The following is a 17674-nucleotide window of genomic DNA, read 5'->3' as shown; positions in this document are numbered from 1 at the left end:
GTAACAGACATAAACAGGTTCGGCAACAGTCGCTCTGAACATGATATCCATACAGCTCAAAAAATGGCAAGATTTGAGCCTGTGTGAAGCCCTAAACACTGAGTTCCCCTAGGAAGTATATTTTAGGGAAAGAATTACTAGGGTTATTTGGAAAACTGATGAATTAAAGGTCACATTAGAGAACTTCTTTCATTCTTAATGATACTTAAAGGAAGGTCTGTGATCTGGTTGTGCTGGATGAGACAAGTTAGTGATCTTTCCTGATTTTTCCGAAAGGATAAAGCCAGAACAAGTGGACTAGTTTCTTAGGTGGAGTATATGATCATGCTGGGAAAGGTCAGGAGCTATCTCCTTAGAAGTTACTTTGGCACATTTCTTTTTCTTTTTCTTCCTAAAACACTAATAAAATCATCTAAATTTTGTTTTTTTTTTTTTTGGTAATACATTAAAAGTTAGTTATATTAGTGTTATATTAGTAATTATGTTCTGAGGACTACGATGATTTTTGCATCATTGTTTGATTTAGGAACAGCATGATAGGGGCTGGGATTGTGGCTTAGTCACAGAGTACTTGCCTCACACTTGTGAGGCACCGGGTTCAATCCTCAGCACCACATTAAAAATAAATAAAATAAAGATATTGTCTCCATGTATAACTAAAATATATTAAAAGAAAAAAGAATAGCATGATAGGGTTCACTAGTATGTTACCTTAAAACACATGTCTATGTGTATTCCTAATTTTTACTATTTTATTTTCGGTTTTATATCTTGCATCTAATAATGTACAAGGTGAATTTTCTGTGTAAAAAATACGTGAAAACATGTTTAAAAATTTTAAAATTATTTTTTCTGCATTGATTAAAACATTTTTCTCTTAAAACCATTCATGTGTTTTCCATAATTACCTATGTTTTGACTGTATAACTTAGAAATATAATTTACTTAAAAGAACTTTTATTAGGATAACATTTTATATACTGTACTCAGTGTGCCTTGTTATGTAGTATAAATGTATTTTATAATACTGAGAGCTCTTAAAAGAGCCACACACACAAAAAAAAAACCCTCATAACTTAGATAATGGAAATTTCCAAGGGCTTATGTTTACTCAACTACTCTGTAAATTCTAGTCTTCTCATTTAGCTTGGCCTCTATCCCACTGTGAACATGACTCATAAGACTGCTGAGTAAGGCAAGGTTAGTAGATGACTATTTTGGAGTTTCTGGAATACTGCTCAAACATTACACCTGTGTGCCCCATAAATCAAACTAATTGTGACTAAATTTCAGCAGTTAATTTTACCTACTTAACTCTCACTGTCAGGATGAGTATGTTCCATATCCCTTTTATTCATGATATCAAAGTCTTTATAATTTCATGCCAGTAAAGTTTTGTCTTTTATTTTGTAAGACAGTTAAGAGTGTCCTTTACTATCTTGCCTTGATTGCCATGAATTTTAGAGCTCTCTTCTAGTGGTTACGCAGCTAAAGTTTTCATGTGATCATCTTCTATGTCTCCTACTCTCTCCTACCAATCAACATTCATTACAGCACTTCTGTCAGGTAGTTTTTGATTATAAACATTCTTAATTCCTTTTTGACATTTTGTGGCAGACAAATTGAATAAATTCAACAATTACTGAGTGCCTACTTCTTGCTGTTAAGCTCTGTAATATTGGCAGTAGTGGAAAAGGATAGGCGATGGTCTTAAGAAACCAAAAAATTAGCAATTCCTAGGAAATGCTTTGTTCAAACAGGAATTAATAGATGTGTTTTGCTAGGCACATGAGGTACCCATGTTAATTCTTTCTTTTGTAGTTCAAAGTCATCATGAGGATAAGTGATCATTACTGAAGCATACATATTTTCTAGGGCTATTATGTCTTAGATTTAAAATTTGAGAGTGGAAGCTGGGTATCTCATAGTTTCTGAGATAGCAGTGCACGTACAATTCCAGTCTTTTCTGTTCCTAAGCCTCCACAAAGGGTTGTGAAGCTGGTCTCTGTGAGAACACACTGCTCTTAAGCCTTTCAACTTGGGGAGAGGTGGTTTGTTGGAGGGGACCAGAGGTTGCCTCGGGGAATCTCTAAAAAGATGATAGTGTGTCTGATCCATATTATGAAATGACTTTGAAAAGAGCAGGCATTCCTGCTTTGAGTCTAACAGGAAAAGAAAGCTCTGTTCAGTTGTTCATGTTGTTCTTTAACGAAGAAGGTTCTCTTATGCTTTGTGAAACTTTTGAATGCATACTCATTCCCTTGAAAATTCAGACTACTACATAAAGGTGTACTTTGGTAAATAGTGATAGCCCATGACTTAAAAGGTTGGCCAATACCATCGCTTATGAAAACACTGAATTTTACACATATTAAAATATAAGTTAAACATATCTTTCTGCAATTTCGTGATCTGACTTTTAAAATAAGGTTTGTGAATTATTCTAACCTAGATGTGTCATCCCTTGCCCTATAAAAGAGAATATAGTTGTTGCCTGAATTTTTCTGGAACTGATTGCCCTTTACATTGTTCTCATCTTTTATTACTCGCCTTCTCCTTTTAATTGTTGGCCTTTTGCTTATTTTATTGTTTACTAACACCTTTCCCGTGATAGGCAGAATAATGTCCCCCCACAAAGATATATGGAACCTTTGAATATGTTCCTATGAATCTCTCCTCCCAAGGATCTCTAGAACCTATGGATATGCTGTGTTACTTGGCCCAGGGAAATTAAAGGTGGCAGACTGAATTGCATGTGTTCATCAGTTTACCTTAATTAGAGAGATTACCCCAGATTTTCTGAGTGTGCCCATTGTAATCACCAGGGCCCTTAAATGTAGAAAAAGGAAACAAAGAGGAAGGCAGAGTGAAGCCACATGAGTGAGACTTGGGCAGGGGCCTGAGAATATAGGAAAACTCTAAGCTGGAAGAAGCCAAGAAAACAGCTTACCTCTGGATCCTCCAGAAAGGAGTGCAGCCCTAATGACACCTTTGGTTTCTGACATCCACTGAGTCTCTTCAGATTTCTGATTTATAGAACTGTAAGAAAATAAATCTGTGTTGTTTTAAGCCAACAAGCTTGTGGTGATTTGTTATGGCAGCAATTTAAGAAAAAAATACATTTACCAGTCTTAGAGAAAGGAAAATAAAGATAAAACTCGGGGTAGTTCATTCAAGAAAGTCTTGCGGGTTGTAGTTGCACCTCAGCCCACTCTCACCGTGTCTATCATCACAGATAATCTGCAGTGGCCAGTTGCTGCTCTGATGACTTGACATGTGCTTCAAGACTACATCCCCTGGGTGCAGTCTGCCTCCACTCCACCCTCTTGGCTTTATCATTGGGGCGATCTTTCACAGAAGAGATTTCATCCTGTTATTTCTTTCTGAAGTCCATTTTGTGATCTTCCATTGCCTACAAAGTAAAGCCCAAACACAAAGCATTATATCTGAGCCCCTTCCACAGAAGCTTCTGGTACAGCCTCTTGCTTACCTCCTCTACTTTTGTTTGTATTTTTTGTTCAGACAAGGTAAAATGCCCAGGCTCCGTGAACCCAGCATGCTATTGAGCTCTTTTGTCTCTGAAATATGTTGCCTCTTTCACCTGGGTTGCCTTCCTGGATTGTCATCTGGGCTGGCCAACCCATGTGAATTTTTCAGGGCTTCACACAAAGATTAGATTCCCTGGAAAATCAAGGAACCCTCCCATGAAATGAACCATTTTTTCTGTCCTTTATGCCACACTGTAATTTGTACATCTTGTGATATTAAAACCAGTTTGTTTCCATTTCATTCTCCAATTCTAAACTGAGTCTCATGAGGGCAGCAACGGACTCTGATAGCATCTGTGGGATCTTATCACTCACTCACGTAGCTTATACAGCAGGCACTCAATAAATATTCAGTGAATGAAGGATTATATTTCCTGGACAGCACACCACACAGATGACATTAGAATTCAGCTTTCTGACTCCCAGGACACTCTTTTTTTGCATACTGCCTCTAAAACATTGGCACCACAAAAGGAGTTTTTATACTTGTGTAATTTTTCATTTTAAATAAAAAACAGAAAATAACTTAGTTTGATACCACTCCCATTTGTCTCCCCTAGCTGAACACTTGGAATTTCATGATTTTATTATATCAAAAATAAAAACATCAAACAGCCTCTGTGGTTTTAGTTTTGTTTTTTTTTTTTTTTCATAACTCCTTTTCTAAGAATCAGTTGTGCAGTGTTATCTGTTTTTATTGCTAAAGCATTGGGGAGATTCTGAAATTTAGTAGCATGGCAAGTATCAAATTATTTGGGCTTTAAAAATAATATTTGGATTATCTCTTAACCTATTTTCTGCCTTTTCAGGCTTGTTTTTATGTTAATTTCTTGGTGGTCACACATAGGTTTGACCTTTTATGCAGGCCTTTGTGAAAGTGCATACAGATTTGGAAGCTGGGATGGATTGGTATCATAGTTTTTATCACTTCACATTCTGACTGCAAAACATTCAGAATTTTCATGATGATGGGAGTAATTCCACTGGTAATTTCCCTTTTTAAAACAGCTGTCAGAATTCATATTCTTAAACTGCTTTTAGTATGATCTGTAAAACTCATCATTCATGTTGCATAGTAGTTTTTAAGTGTGGTATACTATTTTAAAAAATAAGACATTTTTTCTCAAAATGAATGAGTCCATGTTAATGTTTCATGTAATAATCATCATTGCTAATTTAGAAAGTAATAAACAGAAGCCATTGATGCATCAATGAGACTTAAACATATTTAAAATAGATTTTACTTTTGAAGTACTATGAAAGTGTTGATAAATATCTGGAAGCTGCTGATTTTTAACTATGGAAATATCCACCTTGCCCTTACATATTGCTTGGATGTCCACTACGGTCAGGTGTGCATAAAGTGAACTTGTTTTAGAATAGCTTGAAATGCTAGGCAAAGCTGTGGTTCAGACTATGTCTTTAGTATGTGAATTCTACAGTTTTATCCTCAATCACTGGAAGTACTTATCTTTCTTTTCAGTTCAACTTAAAAGTAATGAGCTTCTATAGCTACTGATATTTCTACCAGAAAAGAAATGTTCCATGGGAAACCTGTCATCCTTAAATGTGCCAGACATATTTTCTGTTGTGTACCAACAAACAGGCATTATGGTCTTTTAAGAACTAGTCTCCAGTGAACTCTTCTAGCACAAGATGAGTCTGCAGAGCTTAGTCATGCAGAATGTGCTAGAGTCTTCACTTCACCCAAGACTCCACTTTCTAGGAACCACAAATCCATTCTCAAGTAGTCAGTTTCTTATCTCCTTACACAGTGCTAGATGTATCCTCACACAAACTTATTTCTTGTGTCTTCTTTGAAGAGATTCTTTACTTGTTTCATTTCTACCATTACATCACATTTCTTATTATATGCTGTGAGTCATTTTCTTCTTTTAAGAACATTAATTCATTGCTGATTCATACCACAGACTTGGAGCTTATTGTTGATAGTTTTTGTCAAAGTACCAGCTGCTGCTGTCCCTAGTGGTAGGGTGTGTTTCACTGAGGAAGCTTTTAGCCCTCTGTTCATTTGTTTGGATGTCTTTTCTTTTCTTTCTTTTTTTTTTTTTTTTTTTTTTGGAGGGGGGATAACAAAGTACAAAGTAAATATATCTAAACACAGTTTCTATAATTGTGCTCCTTTAAATAACTGGTCTGAATTCCCTTGATAACTTGATGTTATTGCTGTATTAGCCATGATTTTCTTTTTCTTTTTCAAGGTGGCTAAATCTTTTTCTGTCTGAATAACTTTGCTTCTTTGAATAAGCAGCAGCAATTGATTTATTCTTTGCCTTTCAGGTACTACAGTGCAACCATTCTACAGATGTCTGGTGTGGAAGATGATAGACTTGCAATATGGTTGGCTTCAGTTACAGCTTTCACAAACTTCATTTTCACACTGATAGGAGTCTGGCTCGTTGAGAAGGTGGGCCGACGAAAGCTTACCTTTGGTAGTTTAGCAGGTAGGTGCCTAGATGAAGAATTCAGTTTTAAACTTTTTTCTAATGATGACAGCCTTTTAAATGACAACATTGAAACCACTTCTGATATTGGTTTCTTTGACAAACAACATAACATGAGAGTAATAGACCAAAATAAAATAAAAATGAGAATTTGTTTATTTTTTGATACTAGGGATCAAACCTTAAACCCGGGAGTGCTTTACCACTGAACTGTGTCTTCAGTCCTTTTATTTTTTGTTTTGAGGCAGAGCCTCACTAAGATCCTTAGGTCTTTAGGTGCTCACTAAATTTCTGAGGCTGGCCCTGAGCTTGTGATCCTCTTGCCTCATCCTCCCAGGAAAAAATAAGAACTTTGAATGAATGTTAAGATACGAGACTAGTTGGGCTGGGGATGTGGCTCAAGTGGTAACGCGCTCACCTGGCATGCACAGGGCGCTGGGTTCGATCCTCAGCACCACATAAAAATTAAAAAATAAAGATGTTGTGTCCACCGAAAACTGAAAAATAAATATTAAAAAAAATTCTCTCTCTCTCTTAAAAAAAAAAGATACAAGACTAGAAACTAGATTGTAAGTAGGAACCAATTGTAAGGACAATCTGGGTATACTGAGGGTAATATTTTTCTGTTATTTTTGGAGTTCAGTTCAAAGAACAGAAGTAAAAGGAATAATTATTTCTTGTTCTATTCCTTGTTTGAAAAACGTTATATTTGTGAACTGATTTTATATTGTATTTTTAAGTTTGGAATTATATGGAAACAAATTTGAAGCATTTTTTTCCAAAGCTCTTTCAACAGTGAAATATTGGAACCATATAATTTCGTCACAAAGCAGGGACAAACTCTTTTTGTGTTTGATACAAGCCTAAATCCTAGGATAAGTTCTGATTGGTTAAGTGTGTTTTCTACGATGGCTAAATAAAGCAAAACCTTTCTTTTCTCACTTGTCTTTTGTGTTTAAATTCTGCCCATTTATTTCTTTTCTAAAATACAAAGGGCTGTTTCACATGACAAAAATGGGACCCATCTATGACATTTTCTTGACTGGATATATTTCATACTTTTTGAGATTTTTTTCAAATGTACAAGCACTTTCTTTCTTGCCAATTAGCTGTACTCTAGTAGTGTTTTTATAAGTGAAATTGGAGTTAAAAAGTACACATTTCCATTAAAATATGAAGTTTCTGCGGTAGCACTAAATTCTATTTTAGCCAAATTATACCTAAAGTAATGATCTAATAGGACTGTTTCAGGCACTTGTCCCAGATTTTGATGAGAAAATACATTGTGAGTTCTAAACACAGTTATTGGGAATATATAACTTTCCATCAGAAGGAAGAGTACAGTGCTTCTACCTCCTGCCCTTACCTAAGCAGTGGGAGCCCTTGAGTCCAGTACTGTGAGCGAAGCTGAGGTATTAGTGCTGAGGCAAAGCAGAGATTGATTAGAGGCTCCGGTAATTACAATAGCCAAGATATACAGGGAAGCACAAGAGAAAGTAAAGAAGGGTGAGGGACAAGTGAAGGTTTAAAAAACATGTGTGATGAAAACAGAGGTGGTAAGCCTGGAACAAAAGACTAAGAAGAGGGCTAGGGATGCAGTTCAGTTGGTAGAGTACTTGCCTTGCATGCACAAGTGCTGGGTTCAATCCCCAGCACCACACACACACACACACACACACACACACACACACAAAAGACTAAGGAGAAATCCTTTGGCTATCTTAGTCTAGAAAGTAGTAGATGCTATGAGAGCACAGATTTTTACTTCCTGTAAGAAAAATATGTCTGACAATCAAAGCTGTCCACGATGAACTGAGCTATCTCATTAGGATGATAAACAACAACAACAAAAAAATGGATTACCATCAGGAGTGTTCTGCTAAAAATACACTCTTATGGTGTGCTGGAAATTGGATTTCCTGACACCTGGGGCTTAGGTCAACACTAAGAAGAGAAATAGCTGCTTTCAAAATTTTTAAATGGACTTTTTTTCCTTTTTGATAGAGCCCAATATATTGCTGCCTCAAGAGGTCTTTTTTTTAAAAAATAGAATTTCAGTGCTTAAATTTGATGTTTGGCTTTGGAGATTTAGGGAAAACTGCTGAATTAACACTTTTTCTAGCAGCCTGTGCCTTCATTTGTTGCAGTCCGGCAATATACTTTCTTATCAATCCTGCAAAATTCTTGAGGCATTATTGGTACAGAGCCAGACTGTTTTGAGTCTGAAGTTCATGCTTTTAGGCAAAGTTCTATTTCCTCATCTGTACATGAGGATTAATTATCATTCCTGCTTTATGGAGTTAGAAGAAGGATTTAACACATTTAAAATACTCAGGATGCAGATAATAAAGTAGAGCATCTTAGCTATCACAGCATCATGAATAACCAGAGTGACTCTATTGTTTTATCCACACTTTGAAATAGTCTCCCCCTTCTTAATCCAGGGACTCACCTGGAAATTCTTGTTTCCCTTCCCTGTAGGTCTTTTGCCCAGAGGGGTCCAACAAGCATGCCTGACTCTTGAGAGGAAGTAGTAAGACATTCATAAGAAAGAAAAGACTAAAGTCTTCATTTAGCCACTTTCCTTTCCTTTTTCTCTTTTCTGCCAAATCTGCCACCACCTCAGCTCTGACCGTTAAAAATACTTTACAGTCTGCAGACAGCCCCATCCAGAAGGCTTCTGACCTCCAGCTGTGTGGTCAGTAGATATTACAGTGGCTTACGAGGTAGAAAGCCTGGCTTGTTGTCACAGGTTTCCTCTTTTACCTGCACGTATAGAGGTAAATGATGGCATTTGTGCAGTTTCCTGTTTGTAATTGTGGTTAAACAGGTCCACTAGAAGACAGTAGCCCAGTGCAAGTTTACACTTTGGAAAGGAGGCCTAATTAGCACTTGGCAGCCTTGTTAATTTGTAAGTTTTCCTCCAGGGTAAACCTCACAGTAGTTGCTTCTTTGACACTGTAATACCAGTTGATTCAGTAGATTTTTTAAAAAATTTCTTTGTTTGTTTTAATTGGTTATATATGGCAGTAGAATGCATTTATGCACTTTGATATCATACATAGAAGGGATATAATTTCTCATTTTTCTGAGTGTATGTGTTGTACAATCACATTGGTCATGTAGTCACCTATTTACATAAAGTAATAATGTCTGTTTCATTCTTCTTCCTATCCCTTTATTTCAATATTTTTTGTTTTATTTATTTGTATATAGATACATATTGCTATTTTAATAGTACCGAGTATTATGAAAATGTTCATTTTAAATTTTTTAAATTGGCTACAGCCTAGAATTTTTAAACTTAGGATTCAGTGTTATTCCCTATATTGTGTTTTATTTTTTAAATTGGATGAAAAATAGGTTAAATCATATCAAGATAATTTTTGGATAGATATTACCCCCTAAAAATTATTGTAAATAAAATGTGTTTAATCCTAAAGAAACTCTTTATACAAAGAAATATATGTAAGCTGTCAATAATTTTAAATGTGGCATATTTTATCATGTTCTCATTTTTAATATTTTCAAACCTTGTTGAGAAAACTGGTCTTTTTTTTAAATATGACAATTTTAATAGCAGCCTCTTGTTGAAAACTGGGAGTCTTGTGTCTATGTAACAGTATTTGTAATAAATCTTAGAAGGCCAGAAACACCGTGCCGTTTCCTCCACATATTTTGGTAGTGGAATATTTCTGAAAACATTATTCATAGGCTGTCTCTCTCAGAAGCAGCAGTGCTACTTATTTTAAAATGTGAATTTGTGGGCACCATCTTAGATGTTAAGTTAGAATCTATGAAGATGGGGTCTGGAGCTGGAGCATTTTGACAGGTCCTGCTGGTGATACTTAAGCACACGTTAGGGGAACTAAGGAAAGGAAATGATTTTTTTCTAAAAAATTATTCCAGCTCCGTACTTTGTATTTAATATAGCTTATTAGTGAGATGTTCTTCAGAATGCTATTATCCAACTTACATCACTTTCTTTGAAGAATATCTTTATGGGGAAAATTTTACCAAACGTTTAAAATCTACCAATGTGCTTGGTTAGGAGATACTCTTTTCTTGAAATATCAGGAGGAAGCAACACTGCACACTACACAGGAGAAATTCCTTTCATCCAAAGCTTTCCTATACTAAGCTTACACTAATGAACTTTATTAATTTTGTATGATTTTTTGTGATTTATTTTTTATATTATAGAAAGAGAGGTTATAGAGGAGAGATACATATATGTATGAGTGTATTTATATATAGTATATGTAGGTTATAGTAATGAATCATTTGATAATAACTATAGTAATTTCTAATACTAACAAGCAACTGATAAAACATTTGTAACTTGCTAAATGAAAGAAAAAGGGTAATTCAAGTAGTAAGAAGGGTTTTTAATCTCTGTCTGAGCATCACAGTTACCTGTGGAGCTCTACGAAGCTCCTGCTTCTCCTCCCCATCATCTGGAGAGGCTGAGTCAGGGCAGGAGCACCCCAGGCATCTCCTCCAGTAGGAAACAAGAGCTAAACATTGCCACAGAAAATTTTAAAAGATAAAGAGTTAAGTATAGCTTTTAAAATATTTCCATCCAAATTAGGTTAATAATATAATAAATATGCTTAAGAAGGGTTGACCTTCAAGCATTTAGGAATTCTACATATCCAGAATGTCCCAAAATTTTACAGATGGATTGAACTTGTTTTAGATACAGATACAAGAGTCATATTATCCATATTGAATAACTCACCTAGGTTATTTGTACTATACTAACTCATGACTTGAACTGTATGATCTTAACATTTTTTTGTTCTTATTCTTTTCTTCAAAAATAACCAACATTATATAAATCCATATAATTTTAATACATATGTCAGCCACTACTTTCTGAGATAAATATGTGCCAGGCACTAGAATTTGACATATAGTTATGCAACTTAGTATTTACAATTTATCACAGGTTATCGAATTATTACTATGAAAGAAGAATATCAGTTTTATTCACACCTTCAAGTATCAGCATTTCCTGATGAAATTATTTTACCTGTTTCACAGAAATGAGCTATGGAAATTGTTTGGGCAAATAATTAAAACTCAAGTTTTTTAGTAGATAAGCAGTAAAAGTCATGTTTTTTTTGAAGAAAAGGCTTGATTTTCAGAACAAATTTATATCTCTTTTCTATTTCTCTTTTCTATTTCTCCATTCAGGGCTTGATAGCCTTTTGAGTAAAGTAAAGGCTCAAGCTATTCCTAGTCTGGTCTGAATTTTTTAAGTAAACAGGAAGAAAACACACAGTGATTTTTGGTGTAAGACTCCATTGACCCAGTTTAGCAAAACAGACTTCTGATCTTCCCTTTAGGTCTCTCTTTCATTCAACTTTTTCCTCCTACTTTGAAGGTCCACTCTTGCTGCTACTGCTTCTAATGATAACTACTGCATAACTAACTTTTAAAAGTGTTTTAGAGCATTTTTATTATATAAATATTTCCAATGCATAATAACACTTAAACTTCAGTAATTCTATAAGTATTTTCACTAAGTCCCATTTTATGGAAGACAAAATCGAAGTTTGTAAAGGTCCAAGATCGGAATCAAGAAACAGCAGAGCTGAGTACTTAGGCACAACCCTCAGATTCCAAGGGCATCTCATTCCCAAGGTGCTTAACTTGACACATTCCAACAAACATTTCAGCTATTACACAGTCCCACTGAACCTCCATGGTATTTTCTAAAATTCTTGTTTTATCTATTTCATTAACCATATATTTGGTCACATCTTAAATTCCCTCTCAGTTAAACTAATACAATCTTTACTACTACATTAAGACACCCCCTAACTTTCACATTTTAATTATATTGCCTAATTTAAATAAATTATACAAATTAATGCAGCCATTTTGCCTTTCTTCCTATCACTCTTTTTGTTCACCCTTAAAATTCTGTGGCTGAAGCAATTATCAGAAATTTGAAAACTTCTTTTTTATCATCAGGACATTGATCAAGAACTCAAACTTTGGTCTTTTTAATAGTCTTAATTACTAAAACTTTCCCTTAAATCCAAATGCCATCAGGCAAGATAAATGAGGTCATGTGTTATTTCATTCCTGATACCTTAAGGTCTTAAATTTAAAGAAGAAAACTTTCTTTTTAATAAGAAACATTCTCTTGCCTGCTTTAGAAATAATCAGTGTGTTACTTTTTAGTTCCACTGTTTTAGGTCTTATATGACTGAAGGCCATTAGAACAGTTTTCTTGGCTCCAAAAGGAATAGTTGATGTACATCTGTTGGGTTTTGTTCTTCCTGACTTGTTAGACTCTCTGTAATGTTGCTTACTTTAAGATGTCCAGTAATTCTAGGTGTTTGGTTGTTTTTGCTTTGTATTTTCTTTTGTTTTGTTTTTAGATAATCATCATCAGTTTTCTTTTTGACTCATAATTGTATTTGCTTTGAATTTTACTCTCCTCAAGTCTCACAATGTGCTAGTGAGCTTTTCTGATAATTTGTTTAGATAGTAGAAACTTTTCTTTTAATCCAGAGAAGATAAATCAAGGTATTTTTTAGAGGTATGATATATGAAGTCCAGTCTTCTTTGGAAAAATGTTGTCAAACTTTTCTCTGATGTAAAATATTTTCCTCCCCTAGGTACTACTGTGGCACTCATCATTCTTGCTCTGGGATTTCTGCTCTCAGCCCAGGTTTCTCCCCATATCACTTTCAAACCAGTAGCTCCATCAAGTCAGAATGCTACTTGTACAAGATACAGGTGAGATTGCATTATGTTCTGTTTCCTTAATCTAATTTTGGTAATGTTTTTGTTTGACTTTAACTTTTCTAAAGTTTGAGAGATGAGTAGGAGCTTCCTAGGTGTTGGGCTTACATATGAAGGGAAGAAAATGTGAAAGGTGTAGGTAGGTATCATGAGAAATAGCATTTTCAAAGGCATGAGAGTGCATGGAATTAAGGAAAAAGTCAATTATTGAGACATTATTTTGGTGATATTTCTCTTTAAATTAAAATTAGGGAGTAATGTTGAATCAGGAATATAGCAAAACTATAATTTAGCTCATGAATGACTCAGTGACATTGCTATTCCAGGTGAAATAGCAATTGGTAATTAATATTTTGTAACATGCACATAACTCTGAATACTCTCACAGTTATTTTTCACTGAATTTTATGGGCATAACTGCATTAATTTAAATAGAAAAGAATGTTTTCCCCCAATATTATGGCTCTTCCAGAGGATCAGAAATTGGACAGTGAGTGTGGCAAAAAGTGAAGCATTCCAATGTCCCACCACAGGCTTAAGAGTCAATTAAGTGTTGACTGTGCACACTGTGTGATAAATGGATGGGTGCAAAGACAGACAAACAGTGGATTGAAGAATGTACAATTAATGAAATTAATTAATGAATTAATGAAAGAAAAAATGAACAGTTTAATTAATTTTGGAGCAGCATAAATTTTAAGTTAAATGATTTTTATTAGTCCAAAAGGCTTGTAACCCCTTTAAAACATGGATAGAATAAGAAGTGACTTAAAATTTAAAAGAAAGAAAAAGGAAAAACCAACATGCCTGTAATCCCAGCAGCCCAGCAGCCCAGGAGGCTGAGGCAGGAGGGTTGCAAGTTTAGAGCCAGCTTCAGCAACTTAGTGAGGTCCAAGCAACTCTTTAAGACCCTGTCTCAAAATAAAATATTAAAAAAAAAGGGTTGGGATGTGGCTCTGTGGTTAATCCCCTCTGGGTTCAATCCCCTGTGCCAAAAAGAAAAAACAAAAAAACATTGTACTCCTTAACCTCAATCACATGGGCACAAAATTCAAATCAGTGAGTAAATAATTTATGTCATTGCTATGTGAGGGTTAGAAGATATAGCTCAGTGGGAATGCAGGGTTAGCATGAGCAAGGTTCTGGGTTCATGCCCTAGGGCATGTGCATGCACATACATGTACAAAACTGTAAAATTAAAACATTATATTTATATATCAAATTGCACATGGTGTCCACTTAGAGCTTCCAACTGAACATTATTGTGGCATCTCATTACAATAGTAGGAAGAGATTTATTATGTCTTTCTAGTCCTAAAGTTTGATCTCTACTTGCTTTGGAAAATAGTTCTAACACCTTTCTTTCTCACTAATATGTTTAACTGTTTCTTTATTGGCTTGCTGATTTTTGTGGTCCTTATCATTATCATATTCGAGGAAGACTTAAAGGTACATTAATAAAAGAAGTTAAACTCAGTGTAGACTATTTCTGCAGTGCTCTTTATTTGGTTATTCAACAACTACTGCAAAAATGATACCATTGTTGGTGGAATTCTGCAGGCTCTACTTTTTTCTTGACATTTTAGGGTTGTGTGTGTGTGTGTGTGTGTGTGTGTGTGTGTGTGTTTCAAATGTATTTTTTTTTAGTTGTACATGGACACAATACCTTTATTTGTTTGTTGATTTTTATGTGGTGTTGGGAATTGAACCCAGTGCCTCACGCATGCTAGGCAAGCACTGTACCACTGATCCACAACCCCAGCCCTGTGTGTATGTTTTGACACAGTTACCTCTAACAATTATTATTTGAAAATTATTGTTGTTTGAGTAACAGGATACTTTTCAAAACTAATGTCTGATTTAAGTGCAGTGTTTAGAATAAAGATTGGAATATTGTTTTTAAGGTCAAGTAAAGGCTTAAAATCATCCAGAGAGTTAGAAAAAAGTATTATGAATTTCTGATACTAGAAGAAAATGACCATATATATTTGATGGTTTACATAATGAAATCATTTTTATCACATAAACTTTTAAAGGTTAAATAAAAATATTTATTGCCTAAGAATAGCTCATTGCACAGCAAGTTATGATCGTAAGTCTATTAATCCTCCTGGTCCAATATTCATCTAATATTTCACTATAAAATGGTAATGAAGTGGTACAGCTGTCCGGTTTTATCATCACAAAAAATAGGGGACCATTTTTTTAAAAAACAGGACAAAATTTTAGGCATCCAATAGGAATTGATATGTATGACAAACATTTATCATGTGCCTTCTCTCAAAGTAACAGACTATGGGAATTTCATAGTATGTATTTATAGTTTGAATGATTCTTATAAAAAATGATTGCTATATTCTTCCTAATTTTGTCATTGCTAAATCATCTTTTAACAATAATTATCTGTTACTTTGTCCCTCTTGAAAACAAACATGAAAATATGTAGTATCTTAGGATAAATAATGTTCATATTGGAAATGTAGGTTGTATACTTTCCCCGTAGAATGATACACATACGACTTTGAGCAAATCATACAGATTTAAAAGGTTAGTCTTACAAACGTAATGTACAAAGTTTCAAGATGGCTGACTAGAGAAGATCACTTTGCTGAATGCTCTACGGCATGCAACCAAGAAAGCAGACAGGTAGAATCCAAACAGGGTGGGTGAACAAAAAGAAAATTGGGGGATGTTACTGGAATTTTTTAGTGGTTGTTTAGAGCAGATTGGGGACTTGGGAGGTTGGAAGTAAGAGAATAAGGAAAAAAATCCCAGAGCCACATCTGCTGCCTTGCTGGAGAAACCAGCCAGAGTAGTCACACTGCAAGCAGAATGGAGGGATAAGGGAATTAAAGGAAGCCACATTTTGGAATCCAGGGGTGTGTCTGGGTATGGAGAGTTTGGACATCAAAGACACCACCCAACTAAACTGAAAGGCACACTGCACAATATCCTTGTGCAGGAAAGAAGTCACATCTCTCCAGGCTATCTGCAGAGGACAGTGAAAGGAACCATTATGTATCTTCAGCATGGGGGCCAGCTGCTGGGGGAGCGGATTACTGGTAAACCCGAGATTGACCCAAAATACAGGCCTGGCAAACCCACACTGCACGACATAGAGCGTGCCTAAGTGACTAGGAGAAAATCAAATGTGGAGACAACTGGTCGCAGAAACCTACCTGGCTCTCCCTCTCCCCTCCAGTCTGGCTGCTTTCAGGACTGGCTGGGAAAGGTGGGCCTGGCTGAGAATTCAAAAGGTGGAAGTGAGACAGACTGAATTTGGAGATTGAAACTGAGACCAGAATACGTGGGGTTCACAGGTGATGTAGGGGACTAAGAATCGCCTCCTCCACCACATGTGTAGAACCCGGGGGAGATCTCTGAGGTACAATCTTCTAGCATGGACTGCAGTTTCTGGACCCTGCAGATGTGCTGATTTAAAATCTCCTGACCAACTTGTATTCAGCAAAGAAACTGAAGCCCACCTAAGCCTAAACTCTGCTTCTAGGAATTCTGCATACAGGATTCCCTCACTCGAGAAATTTACCCAAGGGTGGAGCATCACACTCCAGAGAAACCCAACTAACACTGCTAAGAAGAGAAGCTGAGAAGCTTTTGAACTCCAAGGGAAATAATTCTTTAACTTTTCATTGAGATTTTTTTCCCTCCTCCTTCCTTTCTTTTCTCTGTTTAATTGTGATCTTAATGATTCATGACATTTATACATATTCATATCTTTTCTTTCTCATTTCTAGCATTTTTGAAGCCAGTTGCTTTTTATGGATCAGTTTTTTGAGGAATAGAATGTTTGATTATTATATTTCAATTTTGTTTTCTTTTATTTTTATTTTTAAAATTTTACTTTATTTTTTTCTCTCTTGCCAGTTGCCCTTGATTACTTTTTTTTGCAATTGTAGTTTTTTTAATTTATTTTTATTTATATATGACAGTGGAATGCATTACAATTCTTATTACACATATACAGCACAACTTTTCATATCTCTGGCTGTATGCAAAGTATACTGACACCAATTCGTGTCTTCATCATGTGCCCTTGATTCTCTTTGTCTCTTCTACTAATAGCCAGTCTCAGGTATTCTTTCTCACTCCTCCTTTAGATTTTATTTCTATCTTCTCTTCTCCTCCCTCATAATCACCATATCCTTTATCATTTCTGTTCTCTCCCTGTCTACCATTTGAAATTGTAACCCTTTTGCAAATATACTTTTTAAAAATTTTAGGCAATAATTGATTATATCATTTCTGTTTATTGTGATAATTACCATTATAGACATCATCGCAGGAATTATTTGGTTTAATGCCAGATGTTGTTTGCTCTGGTTGTTGTTATTATTTATCTCCCCCTAAACAGTAAGGTACTAGAAATGTTCAGGAATGCTGTAAGTTCACAAGGTAGAGAAGAATTAATGCCAATACTCCTGAAATTATTTCATGAAATAGAAAAGGAATGAATTCTTCCAAACTCATTCTATGAAGCTAGTATCATCCTGATATGAAAACCAGGCAGAGATACATTAAGGAAAGAAAATTTCAGACCAATATCCCTGAAGAACATTGATGCAAAAATTCTCACTAAAATTCTAGCAAATCACATACAAAAACATATTTAAAATTAGTGCACCATGATCAAGTGGAGTTCATTCGAAGGATGCAAGATTGTTTCAACATAGAGAAATCAATAAATATAATTCATCACATCAATAGACTTAAAGATAAGAATCATATGACTATACCAATTGATGCAGAGAAGACATTTGACAAAACACAGTACCCTTTCATATTAAAAACACTAGAAAAACTTGGGATTGTAGGAACATACTTCAACATTGTAAAAATTATCTGTGCTAAACCCAAGGCCAGCATCATTCTACATGGAGA

General features: G+C 35.2%; 1 protein-coding gene across 1 annotated transcript in view; it reads left to right on the top strand.

Moving 5' to 3' along the window:
• Slc2a13 (solute carrier family 2 member 13) overlaps nucleotides 1-17674 on the top strand; it is a 335517-nt gene that overhangs the window by 214997 nt on the left and 102846 nt on the right. The window contains exons 5-6 of the mRNA XM_076852769.1: nucleotides 5850-6013; nucleotides 12649-12769. Of these exons, the coding sequence (XP_076708884.1) occupies nucleotides 5850-6013; nucleotides 12649-12769 (285 nt within the window). The remainder of the gene's footprint in view (nucleotides 1-5849; nucleotides 6014-12648; nucleotides 12770-17674) is intronic.

This window comes from Callospermophilus lateralis, chromosome 4, assembly GCF_048772815.1.
Source record: "Callospermophilus lateralis isolate mCalLat2 chromosome 4, mCalLat2.hap1, whole genome shotgun sequence".
NCBI lineage: Eukaryota > Metazoa > Chordata > Mammalia > Rodentia > Sciuridae > Callospermophilus > Callospermophilus lateralis.
Note: the sequence above shows the minus strand (reverse complement) of the source record. Positions and strands in the feature narration are given on the sequence as shown.